The following is an 18,970-nucleotide window of genomic DNA, read 5'->3' as shown; positions in this document are numbered from 1 at the left end:
TCTCTGTTCTATTAAAGTGAGTCATGACAGTGTGCCAACATGCAGAATACCAGGACCCTGAAACTAAAGCAGCTAAATGGAATTCAGCCACCATTCATTTTATCATGTACACCTGTGCTTTTCTTATTTTGACAAGTCAAAATGTCTTCTGTGACAGAGCGCCTAATAAAACAGCCTACTGATCTTAAAGATGTTTTTTGACTGCTAAACTGAGTTAGATCAGGAAATCTGCACAAAACCTACAGTGTACGTCAAACGTATGGAAATATCAGCTTCATGGTATAAAACAGACTTTAGAAAATGTTAGGTAAAGGACTTTCAAATACTTTGGGCAACTACAAGGTATTAGTTTTGTACTTGGCCAGTTAAATAACAGTTTAAGTATTTGAAAGAGCCCAGGATGGCTGCAGGTCAGTAAAGCCAACGAAAGTGGAGTCACTTGGCCATCGGATACCTTTTGATTTCATGTGAATGTCATAGTTCTCGGGGAAAATGTACGTGGGGCGGTAAGGGTTTTCCTCAATAGGCTCTGAGCACAGTGATGGAGAGACAAAGCACAGCGTGACATTACATACAAACACAGACAGAAACACAGACAGAGGGTGCAGACACCAACAGAGCAACACGACAGGCAAAACTGATCAGACAAACAAAATGTGGAAATAAATATTCTCTTACCAGGTATTCTGTGTATCTGTTTGAACATCGTCTTGTACCAATCTTTGGACTTTTCAGTGTTCTGAAATCAAGATATTGAGATTTTTAATGAACAGGTGAGGATGATGGGAAATATATATCAACATTATGCTTTTTCGGCAGAATCTGAACAGCTGTGGTGATGTTACAGCCTAAACAAAAATCTATCCCAAATCAGCACAAATTAACAACATATTATTTTACAATAAAGTATAATAATTTAGGGCTATACAGACACATTAACTCTTCTGTAGTAACATCACAGACAGACGTGTCATAAGAACAAACACCCATTAGACGTATGCAGTCAGTAGATTTGTCTTCATTTGACAGTTGGTTTTGTTGCTCACCCGTACGGGCACAATGGGCTTGTTGAGAGGACCGAGGACAGGGGAGTGCAGTGATAGCCGCAGCCTCTTCCAGTCCATATCAGGGACTGGACTGACCGAGTCTCTCCCAGGATCTGGGCTTTTGTCCCTTTCTGGAGTTGGGTCTGTTACAAAAAAGCAGAAAAACCCTGTGAGCCAAACAAAACTCAAAGTTCACAACGCATTTCTAGTCAAATTACATTAAAACATTAAAATCATGACATGACATGATATTACATATTGAGATACACAAATGGAGGGGTGTGCATACAGTAAATGGCAGGCAGCTTAATATAAACACAAGATGAGCATGAAAAACAAATAACAGTTGGTGTGTGTGAGACCTCTGTCAAATATTATTGGTGAGTAATTCCTAGTATGCGTATCAACCTATGATGAGAATCTATGGATATGTCACATGCTTCATTTTGTGTACCGAATACTATATGCTGTGTAATCTCAATAAACAAAGAGAGCAATAGGATCCGATTTTGGTGTTGGGAGTTGTCTGGTTTCTGTTTGTAGACTGTTTGTATATTCCAAGTAGTACTGACCTATCACGTATTAACGACAAGTAAACAGCCCATGTGAAAGGGGAACGCTTTGGCAGAAATGCAATCCTTGAACCCACCAGGTCTCGTCTGATGGCAAAGAGAAGCCAAAATGATGGTACATGGAAGAGGAAGTCTTGGCTTGGATATCCACTGGTTACACCGGATCAGCCAATAATATTAGCCCTCGCCCCTAAAGGCCTATTGTTGTCTGCCCAAGATTGTATTTTGTGCCACTGCACACATCAAGATTTACTATTTTATACATATTATTCAGGAATTGTTCCATTTTATATCACAGTGCCCATTTTGTACCACAAAATAAAGAAGAGTGGGTGAGATGATGAATAATATCAACACCTGAGGAATGCAATATTACAATATCATGATTCGTGATTGAAATAACATGTATAGCAGAAGTTGCGATTTATTACCTTTTTTTCAACGGCAAAGTAAGTAAAAACTTTGTCAACATCTGTTTTTATCTTATAAGATACAGTTTTAAGTCTGTTCATCTCACTTCATTAATCTTTATTACAGCAAAATGTATTTAGTGGACTAAATGTGGATTTTTTATTATTCTACATAGTAAGCTACCAAAAGTTTAATTTGTATTTGCAATATTTATTATATTATATTATATTATATATTATATATGATTTGAATAAAAAATTAATACTTGGCATCCATGTAGCAATACAATATATAAAATATCATGATACCATGCTGTATACATTTTTTCCCCTCACCCCTATTAAATACCTCACCAATACCATAAAAACTAAATTTCTTGTGCAAAGAATTTGCACAAATGCTTATCAAAGAGAGTTTTCTACAACATGGAATACTGTTATTATATTCTTTTATAATTTTATGTCATGTTTCTTCACTTCATGGTAGTAAAGGCATTTGATGATACAAACTGCTGACTGCTACTAATGAAGTAACTTTTAGCACATACGCAACCTGTGACACTTGGGCCCCCAGGAATGAGATGAGTCAGGTGTCAAGTGAGTGGAAGACAGAAGACGTAAAATCACAATTAGCCTCAATCCAACTCATTGCAACCTCTATGTTTTAAAGTAAATTTGGTTTGATGCAGGTGGAATTAGCAAAATAGAGGAAAAAAACTGATAATTTACAAAAAAAAACCTCCTTTCATGATGTTTTTGTATAGTCTGGCACATTCTTGTTCAATAAATCAACATTCTCAATATTTTTTAACAGACTGACGCATCAAACATGACTCATTCACTTTAAGAGGCTTGTGGTGAAAACATTTAGCGGGCTGTGTCATAGCAGTGGGAGGGTGACAGATGGTTCAATTTGAGGAACAAAAAAAATATTGCTCTGTGATAAGACCAGGACTGCTGCTGGCTAAGTCTACGAAATGAAAAATACACGATAGACATCACCAAGACCCCAGTGCATACCTTCAAAATGAGAAAGATGCTTTTGCTGCTCTGTGGTGGGAGAAAGACAGACAAGGACAGGACCGTGAAATGTGAATAAGCGATGAAGCAAATGTGAGAAAGCACTGCTTATGTGTAACACAGAGCAAGACAAGGCTAATGCATCACAGACAGCTGAGACTGAGCTAAGAGGACTATAAAGCTTGGCTGATAAAATGCCATACAGACATGTAAAAGCATGTTCATGATAAACTTGAAAGCTTTTGGAGGCTGGTGTGCTCACCTCTGTTGTGTTGCAGCAGGACTATGGTGGGGTTTACTGAGCTGGTACAGGGATAAACAGAGCTGGAGGTGGGTGTTATACAGTTCTGAATGCCCGTGGTGGATGGAGCCTGATTTTCTTTTATGCTCTCTGGTGAATTGGCCTGAAGGTAACAGAAAGAACAGTCAAATTCAAATAAGGTTTTACCAGTAATTTCACTAAAATCAAATAAAGAGATAACACAGCTCTCATGATTGTAAAAGCACAAACAGCCAAACAAAGATCCTGTGTTAAATGGGGTGGAAGTAAACGTACCTGGCACTGAGTGTTGTTTACAGGAGGTAAATCAGCTGTGATGTTGCTGCCTCCCTCAGCCAATCCTGCTTTCGAGCTGTCTCCATTAATCTGGCTTGTCCAGCCACCTGAAAAGAGTCCAGAACACTCTCAGTTTGGCAGCCAGCACAGCAAGAATACAAACACTGAGGATGACAATAAAAAGCACAGTATTTTGGTATGTTAAGCCATAACAGCTAATTGCTGATCAAATAAATCTCCATTTCAGTCCGCGGGGCGTGAATGCTTTCCTTGGAGGTTTTCATGCACAGAGATGTTAATATGGTCAGGAAAGGAAAAAAAAAAAAAAGATTCTCCCACAATCTCTGAACTTTGTCATCAGAACAAAGTGCCCATTCAGCGAGCTGCAAAGGCTGTTTGTTCCAATGGCCTTTATGCTCAGGCTCTACAACAATTAAAGCATCTCCCCAAAAGACTTGGCCGGCCTCCAGTCCGGGTCCGATGTGCTCGACGTAACAAACAAGCCCACAGTCAAGGCGCCCTGCTCCAAAGAGCAGCGTGGGCAACAATAAAGCTCTTTGACACTCGCATGAAAATATGAGCAATCGCCCTTTATCACAGCTCCGAGTGTGCCTGAGCATGCATTCCAAAACATGACCAGTTATATAATCCTGACATCAAATCTGAACTCTGAAAAGCATGTGAGGAATTTTCACACCAAAGAGTATGATGAAATGTTTTTTTTTTTTTAAATACAAGGCAACGTTCACATCGTCTGGCCACATTCTACAGTGACGTGTCCTGTTTTCACATGCCCATGCAACTATAACTGTCCTCTAAATATTTTTTTGCATCATGTGGAGAGTTGTTACGAAGCAGCTGTGGCATTCTTTTCGACTTACTTGGTGCTGTGATGACATTTGGCTCTTCGCTGATGCAGCCCTCATCATCTATGTGGACGAGGGTGGCCCTTAGAGTGACGACTCCTTTCCCTTTGCACACTCTGCTGGGGTCCAAATCTGAAAACATTCAAAATGAGAGCATCATCTCCTCTGCTCCTCGTCGTTTTATGGCATAGTGGTCTTATATTCTGGATTCTCAGAGTGCACTCCTGTTCCAGAACTGCTGGGAATACAAGTTATTGCTACCTCATGCCCCAGATGACCAAAATAGAACTGTAAAATCAAAAACCAGGCCATCAAATTAATATCATGCTGTCCTGTAAAACTAATTGCCACAAATCACACTGTCAGAGCTCAAAGTAGAGCAGCTGGAGCTCTTCCTGTCTCAGCAAAGGTTATTAAACTCACTTACTAAAGTTGTTAACGAGTGAGTTTTGAAAGTATCCTTTAAAGTTGTCTTTGTGAGTGTAAGGTGTCACACAGTTGTAGCACTTAAAGATTTATGAGGCGGACGAATACGTCACCTGCAGAGGGAATCAGGTCAGGAGAGCCTTTCATGGTTGTCAGAGGCGTGATCCTGACAGCGCTGACCGTTCGAGGACCTGACGGGACTTCAATATACACACACAAACATGCACACAAAAACAAAGAGCCTTTTTGTGTGTGTGGTTGAAATGTTGTCAAAAAATATTCATCCGCTAACTACAAGTAAATGTAGAAAAATGTAGAAACAGACATAAGCAATGACAGATTTTGACCCATTCTGCACTAATTATAAAACCAAAAGTGTTACATCTTAATGGTACTTCCGTGACTTAGGCCCACTGAGTATTCATTGATCTCAAAGTGAGATGACTTACTGGGAGTTGCGCTTGGTCTTACGCTGCCCTCTTCTGGAGAGCCCTGGAGGAGAAACACATAGATGCAAATATTCAACACAGCGATGACAAGGAAAAGTGGTTGATTTTTGAGAAGGATGCTACACATAAATCAATGTGACATATCATTAAACATCAGCCTGCAGATACACAGAGAGGCTGATTGGTAAAGCAAGAAGATGCGGAGAAGATTCAATCTTTCTGTCTTTTTTTTGCTACATCAGCTAGAGTTGATTTGGAATTTGTTTCAGTGTGTTCAACTACGGCAAAATAGAAAATAATCACATAGTACACACAACAAGGAATGTCCACAAAAACACACTGCCACAATTACAATATATACAATAGTGCCACCATATGATTCATGTCCCTAAAAGTTAAATTGCTTGTACATAAAACCAATGAAACATTGAGGATGCAGACTGCTTTAGGATAAGTGCTACTGTAGAAGTGAAATTTCTTGTCTAAATCCAGCAAAGGCTTTATCCTAAGAGAGAAGACTGAACAGAAGGTTTCCAGGACGTGAGTGAGTCTTTTAAAACTTTAAAAGCTTTCTGACAAATGTGCATGTGATATAGTTCAGAAACAGTGGGGAGTACACAGACAGTTATTTCGAAGCTGTCCACATGACTCTATCCATGATTTTTTTTTTTGCTCATGGGTTGTAAGACTGGAAAACAGTTATTAAATGGTAAAATGGACTTGCACTTGTATAGCACTCTTTTAATCATTTGATTGTGTTTTTCACACTACTTTCCACATTCACCCATTCACACACACCTTCATACACTGATGGCAGAGGCTGCTGTACAAGGTGCCACTTTCTACTCAGTTTTTTAACATTCATACAAAATCAATGGAACAGCCACTGCGAGTAAAGACGTGTTCAGTATCTTGCCCAAAGATACTTCAGCATGTGGACTGGAGGAGCAGGGGATTGAACCGCCGACACTCTAATTAGTGGATGAAGCGCTCACTAGCTCACTTTATATAACCGCCTTTTAGAACTGTAATATGCAGCCTTTGACACTCTAAATTTCATAAGCTGTCTTAAAAAGAAACGTCTTTGGTGAGCTTCCTTCTGGACGATGGTGAGGTTGTCCTGATGACCAGTAGTTCTAAAACTATCTGGTATTCATAGTTTACCACACCTTCTTTAGTCCCACTGATGTTCAGTTACAGATGATACAGTTGCACAGGTTGACCAGAGAAGACAAGAAGTAATCACGTCATAAACACTGATGTTTGTAAAATGCAGTTAAAGTAGTTATATTAAGTACAGTGCCTTCTAGCTGTTTTGTTTGTTCTTAAGCTTTTCTCATTTACTTAAATACACGTGATTTTCAAATGTTGTGTATTCATGTAGCATAACAATGTCATCCCCTTGCACCTGCTCGTCTCTGTATATTGTACAGTAATACAGCATTCCTTGAAAGGGCTGGCTCTGCTGCAGCTTCTGTTGTAGAAATTGTGGAGTCGCTGCAACCAATAGCTGTAATTGAGGGACCACATAGAGCTAATGAAACTGTGGTCTTACTCCAATGGTTGGGTTACACACTGAAATGAGATACAATGCAGCCAGACAGGAAGGCGGTGAACCTCTAGTCATCACGCAAGACTTCATATCTTATCGTTGACATTGAACTGCAGCATTAACAGAAGCATTTTTTGTTTTAAAGAAAGGCATTCATCTCCAGTGTTTCATATTACAAAATGGAATATAGAAAAATGATGTTTTCTTCTTACTAGCTGACCCTGACAACTGCTATAAAAACTCTCACTATATCTCACTAATCTCACTGATATTTAAATTAGCACAAAAGGCAGCAGCACAACCTGTTGCACTGTCCAGTATCACTCTTATGCTGTATTCAACCGTGATATCCACAATTACAAAGCCAAAATCATCTCATCTGGGATGTAAACAGGTACTTCATGTGAAATGAATTAGGGAAAGGAATTTTCTGTAGCTAATGATTCTATTTTAACCAATTCTAATTCAATGGTGACTTTATTGTCAGTTAAAACACAGTACAGGGTAAAAAGATAACTGCTGGTAATTTTTTGACATCATATGAGTCTCTTTACATGACCTTATTTTGGTTTAGGAGGAAGTGTGCAGTGTCTTAGGCCAATGATATGAGTCAAAATTTTGCATCTGCATCTGTGTTCCCCTTTAAGGATGAGCAGCGTGGGAGTGAGAGAGAACAAACATATGTTAATCTGAGCTGCATCTGTGGAGCATGCACAAGCAACACCAAGGCCACCAAAAAAGTGGCAGCGACACTGCGAACACTTCCCATTGCTCCGCTGGGCCTCCTATTGTGCTCAGCCAGCACGACTGATTTAGGAGACGTCCCCATTTAAAATTCCAAGAAAGAGGCTGATTGAGTCAAGACACAAAACACAAACACAAACACAAAGGTACTCAAACAGTCGCTCAAGCATAAATGTACACACACAGACGCACACCAGTAGTGTTTCTGTTTGTATGCTATGGATAGTGGTGACGAAAAAAGCACAAAAATCCAGTTAGAATTTCTTCTATTATATCAATTTTAAGCATATTTGAAAGTTGTATCTTTGCTTGCTCCACTCTTGAGTTAGTGTGGGACTGTGTGTGCACTGTTTACTCATGGCAGTAAATAAGCCAACCTGCAGAACAGGCAGGGGACTCATGTTCCAGCTGGAAACCTCCACAAATAGTCCTAAATAGATGAGGGGAAAATGGGAATGATTCCAAAAAAGTCCCCCAGGGACACGAAGCTAAAAACCTTTTAAAAAATCTTCCAGTATGGAGCTGAGCTGTCCCTGAGCATCAGAGACTCTGTGTATTTATTTCCCCTCTCTCTTTAATAAAATCAACTTGCTTCCTGACCCCCTGCATCCCAGGGAGACAATGCATCCGTGATCTCATTTCCAAAACCATTAACAGACATTCCTTTGAGGAGTGCTTACACTGATCTCAACTTCAGCTGTATCCTCAGATGAACCCCAAGATGGTAAATATACAGTATAAAGAGAGATGTGGGAGTACTTGAACCTTTCACATATGATAGATAATGGGAAGATGACAGTTTGCAGTGCTCAGCTCACTCTATAAACACACAAGAGCAGAGATCACCCCTGGCCTTTTTAGGAAGTGATGCCTCCGAGCGGAGCTGGGCAAAAAACACCATCCATCCAGCCTGTGAAAAAGAGGAGACCAGCGCAGGAGCTCTCGGTCGGCCAGCAGCGACTGGGCCAAGACAAACAGGAGAATAAGAGGAGACTTTATCAGACGAACTCCTGTAAAACTGCAATTTCCTAACGCACAGTCACTCCTTATAATCTCTGAAGCTTTCAGATGTCCTTGATTCAAAATTAGGGTCAATATGGCAAATCTCTGCGGCACAAACGAACAGATAAGAAGTTAAAGTGGGTAGCTCAAAGTTCAGCAGATAGTGAGTTAAATCATGACAGTTGTTTAAGCTTTAAGCTAATGTTTTCTACCAGGGTTTCCCAGTGAACAGACACATAGTGATCCGATGTCCTTAGATTAGACCAGAAAAAGTTCTCTTAAAAATTGCGGCCACACAGCTCAGACATCTTCTAGCTGTCTCTTAATACTCAAAATTCAAACACCTGAGAGACCTTATAAAAACTGTTTGAAATGGTGCAGGTGTTCTTAATGCACCAAAATTATCAGTGAAGATTCCAGGAAACCACAGCCAATCAAACGCCCTCTCAGCTCAAACCTAAAAGCAGGAATACGCAGCAAAAGCACGATGATTCATCCCATTTACAGCTCCACTACTACATAACACTCACACACACATAAGTACATAAATCTCCAACCGAACGCTCTCAAGTGGAACTAAAATGTATTTCCAAAACAAGCAACTCCCAAAAGACTATGATCATCCCTGTGGATCTAGGGAGACGTATTACCTACTCGGTAACGTTCACAGCGAGTCCTTAGTCCTCGTACATCAGGTCCCTCTGAAGCCTCCTGATGCGTCTGGCTGAGATTTGAGGGTCTCGTTTGGGAGGGACGGTCCCGGCTTTGACCTTGACCCTCGCTATGTAGGGGGTCTGTTTGTTTTTGACAACAGGCGTGTCCAGATGGCCCTGTCAGCACATGTCACCTGGGAATGTGGCACCCACTCAACAGCTGTGCAGACCACCATATAAAATCCTCCTGCCCACTCCAAATGCTCCTGCAGGGCCAGTGGATGAGAGACAGACAGACCACTGGACGACGGCTGGAATTCAGTAGTGGATGACTCAGCCGTCTTAATAGGTCCCAATACTTGAGTCAACATGATCAACTACTGCAATGACTACTACTGACTGCATGTTAATAGGCGATTAGATCAATAATACCAAAATCTTTAAAAAGTGATAAGAATTGTATGGTAACAAGAACATGTAGGTAATTCAGTTTGAAACATACTGGCAGCAATAAAGAAATATTTTATCTATTAATGGCAATTCAACTTCTTCAAATTGATAAATCATTTTTTCCTTTAGTCTGAAAGAAGCCCCCAGAAACCAACATCATGTCTTCAAACTGCCTTTTTTGGATAACCATCACTTTGAAAGTCAATGATATTCCATTCTGACAACATAAAAAAGAGAATCATAGAAAATATTTATATGTGAGTAAGTAGCTCCAGAGAATGTTTGTCATTTTTGCCTTATTAAATGACTCAGCTGCTTAATTATGAGACCAACTCATTAATAGCTTTTGAGAGGATCAATATCTGTGTATTAATGATGGAGCTGGAGCCAGGTGTCTATTCGCTTAGCCTAGCATGGAGATCAAATGTGGGAGGAAACAGTTTGCCTGACTTTTTTTAAGGACACAATTTCGGGATGAGTGCAGGTTAAACAAACAAGATAAAATGTGATAGTTAGTTAGCTTTAGAGGTGCTGGTTGGTGTATTTTTGAACTACGGAGAGCTAATTGCCCCATTTTTAAAAAAAATTTATGTTCAAACTAACTCGCTGCTTGCTCAAGCTTCATATTTAGTGTACAGCCATTCCAGTGCAGGTGTCATTCTTTCCATCCAACTCTGTGAAAGAGAGCAAATAAGATCATTTCCCAAAATTTTCAACTATAGCTTAATGGTTAGGAATAATAATGACTAATAAAACTACCTCCTACCTAATATTTTACTGAAGCAGTAGCTGAGATATATGGAGAAAATCAAATATCACAATATTTTTAATAGATACTTTGATATCGATGTTTTGACAACATAGTAGAGTTAACAATCAGCACTGTCACTGAATATTTACACAAAGAGATTTTTGATAAATAATCATCAGTTATGTGTCTATAATAACTGGGTGGGTAAAGGCGAGTAATAGAACACATACAGCGCCAAATCACATCACTTCACTATAATGCAGCCTTTAAAACTAGGAAAAGACAACGCTTGATATAACGATATCTAAATCTGGAGGCAATATCTAGTCTCATATCACGATATTGATATAAAATCCATAAATTAGTTTCAGCGCTAAAATATATGTTGTTTTGATACCAATATTTTTCTAACAAAGTTGATATTTGTGCCTTTATCTTGAAATTCATCAATTTTCATTCCAAGAGCTATTTTCTTCCCAACAGATATTTCCCCAAAATAAAGCCCTGACTAAATCTGTGGGAATGACAAACCCTCTGAATATAAGGGGAAAGTTTTTCACCTAATTTAAATAAATAATTTTCTACAAAAATGTTAAACTTTTAAATTACAGTCATAGATAAAACATTAAAAGAAGAGCTGCTTTTATGCAGCTTTGATCAAGGAGAAACTTCCATCCTGCCTGATGTGGGAAAAACAAATTGGATGGCATCCAACAAATTTCTCTGACCCTAGATAATGTGCTTTTTTTTTTTTATCATAATTGATTTTTCCCTGAATTACTTCATGAGTTCAGTGTCCAGTGAACCAGAGCAGCTACAATCACTTTCTCAGAATCAGGCTCAAGATTCTGTCCATCTCCCCCCTGTGAAAGCTAAACAAAGGTGGGGTGGTACCAAGTTGAACTATGATGCATTTTACGCAGGGGGTCTCCGTGCCACAGTCAGAGGCCGCCTTAAAAGTGAGCTATGTTAACACAAAAGAGCTCTCATCACACGCTCAGCTGTACTATGGACGAAGAGAAAGGGGCCGTTACGTAACGCAGTTTGACTTCTGCTTTGTCAACAAATGGCAGAGAGGAGAGAAGCTATCCAGCGCTGTGCGTGGATCCCACCAAACAGCTCCAAACATGGCTCGAAAGGGCCGCTCCGGAGCAGCAGCTTATCCCCCTAATTGAGAAGAGACCCCCACCTACCCCTCCACCCTCCCAACTCTCTTCCATAAACAGCTTCCACGCTGGACAGCAGCCTGGGATTCTACACATTCCTCCACCGAGCTATTTGAAGTTCATTTCAAACAACTGCAGCATAAAAGGAAATGTATGTAACTTACACACCGAGTCATTATAGGCCTCTGAGAAGGATTACACATTCATGTTGATAATGGATGGAGCTTAAGCTGAGTCTATATGAACACTGCTTATACGCCTTAATTCTTTGAACCTCACCTAATGAAATATCACAGTAACACGGAGAGACTTATGGTGATCTTAGGGTGTCGCTGTCATATTTGAGGACGTATTCGGAGGACGTATGTGACCTTTAGGGATAAAATGCCCTTTTTGAGGCAAAAAAACAAAAGCACCCGTCACACCAGCCAATGAAAAATGTGTCCCTTGGCGCTTTGAGTGGCTCGCAGCCTGCCAGCGTGTCCATGAGAAGCCCTGACAGTTATTGGACGTGACCATGGCCAGATCCCCGGGACAGGGAACACTTGGTTGGCACGTGTGAGGGTCCTGGGGAGGACTGCAGTTGGCCGCACAGGCTGTTACAGATGCTGTGTTAGAGAGCCAGCCTGCTTATAACGTGCCTGCTAGGCTTTTCGAGCCCGTGTAATAAGAATGTCAGTGAGCTGACAGTTTACCCTGGGTGATACATCTTCACAGCAAGGGCTCCAGGCTACACTCCAAGAGTGAGAAAGCTTGGATCATGGGCCCCGGAGTGAGGATAAACATTAAACTGAATATTCGAGTAGCCCTGAGGTGTCTCGTTAGAAGGCTTTTAGAGAGTTTACTTTTATAGGCGCAAAGTGAAAAGTTCAAAACAAGAAAAGATAAGGAGATAATCACAACTAGGTTGCAGTGAGTGACATAAGTGGAAAGAAATCACAGCAACAAAAGGATAATTCATTGAGATAATATACAGCCATTTAATTTGAGAATATGAATAAGAGACACACATGATGTCCTTTTAATGTCATCACCAGATAACGAGCTCAGCTGTGCACAACAGATTCCTCCTGGCTTACATAATGGGGCGTACCGCACATTAGGTGAGCTGCGATGAAAATTCAAATCATTGTCTGCGAGAGTGCTGAAAGTGTTTCCTCATCTCTGCTGGATGTTTTGACTCCGACGTGGATTGGAAGCTCTGAGTGTGTTCCCTAATATATCTCTCCGAGCGCCTATGTGGCAGGACTACTTGATAATTGAGTCATAGGATATGGCGGCTAAACGTGAATATAAACAGCGATGTGATAATCCAGCAATTTTAAGTGCTATGAAGGTATCCTCATGTGAAATGAGCGTGCAGCAGGACTCCAGCGGGCCCCCATCATCTGTCTATTTCAGGAATGCCGGCCCAGGCTGACTCGTCCCGACCCGTCACACCCAGACGCAAACACAACAGGCAGCTCCATCAATAATGGCCTGGCTTCACTGGTGGCGGCACAAATATTAGATTTTCATTATTATATTTTGCAGTGAGTGATTTATAAACCCAATATGCGTCACTGTCACTTGATTAGTCAGGTTTAGTCTGTGTGATGACGAGCTAGGACACATGCCGGTTCTTATTAAAATATCTGCCAACAACTGCCATGATGCTGTTGTTTTCCGTCAGCTGCTGACATGAAACACAGGGGAGAAGGACGGAGGTGCCGTGTTGTTGGATAAGAGTGCTGCTTACATCTATCACTAAAGCATAAATTGTCTTTTCACTGCCTTGTTTACATGCGTCCATGATCGGGGGGGGGCTTCTTTGTGCCACGAACCTTGAAAAGCCGAAGCATAACACTTCACTTCACCATCCACTTCAGCCAATGGCAGCAGATGGAGAAAGCGGATGAGGGGGGAGGAGAGGAGGGAGTTGCTTAGTAACCGGTTGTAACATTAACATGGAGTGAAAACAGAAACCTGGTGTCCAGAGCCATCCGTTATTCACAGTAAAGGCAAGGCTGCTTTCTACAAAATACTGTCACTGCAAAGGTTTTTGTCCATGCCATAATATTCAGCTTCACTGAGCAGTTGGCATGCATGAACTCTGACTAATAAATAAGGCTGATTTTAAGAAATATACCCTAATAAAGAGAGGAATATCATTATATTATTTTGCTATTGTCCTGTTAAATATTGTATTACATTCAGATCTACAGATAAATAATGTTAAATAAATAGTTTACACCCATTGTTAACACATATGCACAAGGCTGCATGCCAATAAAATAACTTATCATACTGTATTTGTCAAAGTCACAAGTTAAAGACACTAATTTGGCAAAGTAAACAATTCTGACATGATTCTCAAACGACAAGTGTGGTGATTTAACTTGAATAAACAAACTGTAACTACTTCATATTTTCTAACACTCTGTGTCAGATTTCCATAACCAAATGGAGATCAGTTTGCAAAAAACATGACTGTGTGATCTGGAGGCCAGCTGACGTTGGCAAATCTTTGAAATTCAGTTTCGAGATTCATGTTTCTGAGGGTTGCTCCTCTCAAATCTAGGGGGCCTGTGTAATGTGACTCTGAACAAGCTTCATAAAATATTAACAAATGTGCTGGGTTCATACCAACAGGTCCACATACTACAAGTTATCATTCCTGTTAATCAGGCTTAAAAGACTGAAATGCAACACTTCCACATTGATTTATTGTGCCTTTGAAAAGGAAATAACTAGATGTTACTGGCTTTCAAAGTGGGAGCCAAACTCCAATATTGTTTGATATTATCCAATTGATGCTTATAAAAACACCTGAAAACCCCAAAATATGAATAATTTTGAGGAAAAAAAGATCCTCCTTGAAAACTTAGTTAATCTAAAATAAACAAGTATAAAAAAGTGTCCTATTATAAACTGGATACATACATATAGTGAATCTATGGAGGCGCAGAACTGCCCAGCCAGAAAACAAAACAAAAACAACAAAAACACTGATCAGAATCTGGTAATAACATAAAAAGTTTCTTGTTTTTCATGTTTTACAAGATATTACCGTGTAATAACAGAATTTTTTCATGTTGTAAATTTTCTTGTTGTAACACTACATTTATTTATCTTGGTACAACACGAAACGTTTCATTTAGTAACTTGATCCTATATCACGAAATGATGTGAAACATTTCACATTATGACAAGATAAATTAATAGTAAATTATATAGTATAAATTAAAGTATATTGTTTGAACACATAAATGTTTCATGTTATAAAATGAAAAATATCTTCTTATAACATGAAAATATTTTGTAAAAAAAAAAAACATTGAAAATATTGTGTTATGATAAGAAACCTTTCATGTTATTATCGGATGTTGATCAGATTTATTTTCTGGTTTAAATCCTTTCAATCTCAACAACAAAGTCTTCACGTAGTTCATGTTTAACTTGCTTTAACTGCACAATAATATGTGTTAAAGGTCATAGGTGTTTGGCTGCCCTTTGAGTGACTGATTGAACAAATGGCTCACGGTGAAGCCGCCGGCTAACATGTGAGTTCCATTTACTCACGCAAACCTACTACCGCCTCTGTGTAAATATCTACAACTCCTCTGCTTACATGTTGTTGAGTCTGCTTCATACTCTGCTCAACTTCTGTTCGACTGAGTCAATCCTCACCAGTAGCAGTGAGCGGAGTGGACACAAGCTGTGCCCTCTGGGTGATTTCAAATATTGTTTCACACAATGACAAAACACTTAAAATTAACAACAACTCTTGGCTTGGTTAAACACACTCAGTCCTTTAGCATGTACCTAATGGAGGTCCTGTTCTTCCTGAGTAAACACTGTCCTGATACACTATCTTTACTAAATGTGTCCATGTGATAAGACAAGCAGGAGCGAGTGTGATATTCTGAAAAGTGCCTTCCACATAACAGAGCACTCAAAGCGGGATTTTTAAGAAAATCAGTCTGACTACTTTGCCTCTGTCCTTGAAGCAGTTTGATTAATTATTTGTGTTGGGGTTAATATTTTATTGAGCTTGTTTAGCGTCATGTTACTCATGTCCCTTTGTGTAAAAAAGAAACCAACATTGTGGCGAAATTGTGAATGAAAACACAAGCAATCGAGGCAAATACACCTGCTGAGTTTCAGAGGAAAATGACATGGCCCACTGGCAGCAGAGAAACTAATTTTGCAATGAGAGTGATTACTTATTTTCTTTTTCTACAGGGATTTAATGGCATCCATAAACAGAGGTAGACTTAGTGTGGAAGCTGAGTTCATGCTGCACTCAGAAATATGCTAAATATGCTGGAATTTAAGGGATTTTTACTGCTGGTGTTTTTAAGCAGGCCTTTTGAGCATTTTTTTAACCTGCAGTAGCAGTTTAACGCAAAATCAGCATAATTGCAAGTGATATTCAGTATTTTTTTTAATCCATATTACTGCAAATTTACAAGATGCTAGTTTATGTGATTGTCTTTGTGTCTATAGGTCCACACTTGTGCTGTGAGGCAGTTGTTCATGTCACATGCTGTTCATTATGAGGTCTCAGGCAGACCTGTTTGTCGACTAGAACATGAAGTTTAACATTCAGGTCCACTATGTCAATAACTGCAGAGAACACTCACTCTAGTCAGCACAGTCAGCTCTTAATACTCACAAAGATGCCATAAGGGGTGGAAAATGACAAACTGCACTATAATATTCCTCTAAAATACAATTATAACCTCTTTTGCTGCTTAAGAATGCAGCACTAAGAGTCTAATGCACCTCCTATTTCTCCTATATTCAACTGTGCAATGCATTTTCTCCTTCAAATTCATCCAATCAAACATGGCAAAGGCTACAGTCTAATCTGAAGACATTGTAACAAAAATCACTGAGAAATTAATTTCAATAAACTATTCCTAACACCTACATGCCGCATAATATGCATTCCATTAATTCAATGGTTCTGATGTCAAAGCCTTATTGTATGCATGTGGAGTAGCCTGTAGTCTGCTCCCTATGACTCACAATGACAACCGCTAATAAGCCTGCCTCACTGCTACTACCTGCCAACTTAAAGAAACAACTGCACTAGAAAAGATTAATCAGTATTTTTTGTTAATGACAGCACGTAGTATTTATCATTCTGTAAAGTAAGGAAGCGTTTAATTCCCTCACTTGCATATCTGGCTTGTCTCCTGGGCATTTAGCTCCTGAGTGCGGCACCCATGGCGGGTCGCATTCACAATGTATGGATCAGTCTGTACTGCAGTAACTGTCCCAAAGCCAGAGTGCCTCTCTGCTGAGATGCAAAATCTGAACTGATTCACTCAAAAAAGCACTTATGTTTTATAAAGTCTGCTGAATTCACACTAAATCAATGGGTGGTGTATAAGAAATACATTCCGTGGTGCTTGTTTGGCATAATGCGATAATAACACAAAGTCAGCTTTTATGGTGCAAGTGTGGAGAAAAAAAAGGTAGGGATGGGTTAAATCTCCAGAAAACATTCAAGAGCGGCTGCAGTAGCAGCAGCGACATGCAGCAGTGATCTGGAGCAGGAACATGCTTACCTCTGTGTGTTGGTAATCCAGTGTTGTGCTCGCTGCTGCAGACACACTTCACTGGGCTCTGTGCGCCGACGGCTGCTCTCCACCAGCGTCCTGTCAGCGCTTCACACTCACCGGCCACAGCTGCGTCAACACCGCCGCACAACACAACCACCGAGCACCGGGGGCCGGGCCGCCGTCCCTTCACAATAAAAGCATGGACTCGGTCACTTCATAATAAAGCCGAAAAAAATGTTGCAGCTGTAGCCACATTAAAAAGGTTTTGACCAAAAGCAGTACCCACTAATGTATTTGTTTAGCCACCGACGGCAGCTGAACAAGCTGTGGAAGCAAAACTGACATACTGTGTTAAGTTCATAGCTAAGGTTAACATTAACATTTTAGCCACAATTTACAATATTAGCTGACTCTTACCATGTTAGCTAACATTTACCACGTTGTCCAAACTTACCATGTTAGCAAATACTTACCATGTTAGCTAACACATACCATGTCAGCTAACTCTTACCATGTTAGCTAACATTTACCACGTTAGCCAAACTTACCATGTTAGCTAACACTTAACATTTTAGCCCAAACTTAATTCCCATGTTGGCAATAATTTACAACACTGTTGTTAGCCAACACTTAACATGTTAGCAAACACTTCAGACGTTAGCCAAAGATGAATATGTTAGCCAAAACTTTACATAAGAGCCAACACCTAACATGTTAGCCAAAATTTAATGCCCATCTTGGCAAAACTTAGCCAAAGATTAACATGTTAGCCAATGCTATAAACTATGTTAGCTAAAACTTACCATGTTAGCCGACACTTAAAAGGGCCTTCTTCACCGCATACATTTTACATGTGATGGCAGGAAAAGCTCAGGTGTATTTAGTAACATTAAACATAGCTGCATACCATTTAGGGGAAGTCCTTGCACTGTGCATGCCAGCTCACCTGAACAACTTACCAGCACACTAAATGGAACTGAACCATCCTTAATGTTATCAATTTCTCCTGCGCTTTTCTTGATATGACAAGTCAAAATGTTTACCATTACCTTTAAACATGATATATTGTTTCAAGCGTTCACTGGAAGTCATATTTCAGACCAGTTTTTGGATTGAAGTCCAATATTCACTCTCTGGCGTTTTGGTTGACAACACCCCTGAAAAATAATTGAAAACGGGCTCATTAAATGCTCCACTGTGCCAGCTGCTAACTTTATCCGTCCCTCTGTGGTTTTGTGCTGTGCAGCTGAAACAGCTGCCTGCCTGCTGCAGGTAAACAGGTGAAACTGAATCCAAACACTAAAGCTAAGGGCCAAATTATTCAAACAATAGGTGGAAAGATGCTCCATAAAGCTAAGGTAATTTATCCACGGGATTTGACAATAAAAATATAAACAAGCACAACTTTAAAGGTATTTGTGCATATAAAAAGCTATTTTTTTCCCCTGGCTACTTACGATCCCAGCTATGGTTATTATAAAAGATAAATAAATAACTTTAATGCATTTGCCAGGTGAGTCCTCAATAGATGCACTGATAAATATACTGACTTAATAATAACTAAAATATTTTTTTAGGATTCCATATGTACAATTATACTAATGACCCTGACTAACATTAAATGAGATTGCATTCAGTGCAGGTCTCATCATGTTTTAGTTTTTTATGACTAACATATCCACTAATAGATTTATATTTTTGCATCATAAGTTTCAGTCGGCATATCAGAACATGAAATAAGTCTAACAGCCACTC

General features: G+C 39.7%; 1 protein-coding gene across 3 annotated transcripts in view; it reads right to left on the bottom strand.

The window, feature by feature from the left end:
* sorbs1 (sorbin and SH3 domain containing 1) overlaps positions 1-9,421 on the bottom strand; it is a 39,717-nt gene extending 30,296 nt beyond the window's left edge. Inside the window, exons 1-10 of one of the 3 annotated variants that reach the window (XM_042502428.2) lie at positions 9,298-9,421; positions 5,346-5,388; positions 5,010-5,096; positions 4,486-4,602; positions 3,605-3,711; positions 3,311-3,452; positions 3,049-3,078; positions 1,047-1,189; positions 679-739; positions 455-529 (exon numbers count right to left, since the gene is read on the bottom strand). In XM_042502428.2, coding sequence (XP_042358362.1) covers positions 455-529; positions 679-739; positions 1,047-1,189; positions 3,049-3,078; positions 3,311-3,452; positions 3,605-3,711; positions 4,486-4,602; positions 5,010-5,043 — 709 coding nt within the window. In that variant the 5' untranslated portion in view covers positions 5,044-5,096; positions 5,346-5,388; positions 9,298-9,421. Of the gene's footprint in view, positions 1-454; positions 530-678; positions 740-1,046; positions 1,190-3,048; positions 3,079-3,310; positions 3,453-3,604; positions 3,712-4,485; positions 4,603-5,009; positions 5,097-5,345; positions 5,389-9,297 lie in introns of those variants that run through there. The other 2 variants (XM_042502427.2, XM_088086145.1) reach the window with 2 other exon arrangements.
* Positions 9,422-18,970: the final 9,549 nt, after the last annotated feature.

Source organism: Plectropomus leopardus, chromosome 13 (assembly GCF_026936395.1).
Source record: "Plectropomus leopardus strain MGB_pleo_1.0 chromosome 13, ASM2693639v1, whole genome shotgun sequence".
Classification (NCBI taxonomy): Eukaryota; Metazoa; Chordata; class Actinopteri; order Perciformes; family Serranidae; genus Plectropomus; species Plectropomus leopardus.
Note: the sequence above shows the minus strand (reverse complement) of the source record. Positions and strands in the feature narration are given on the sequence as shown.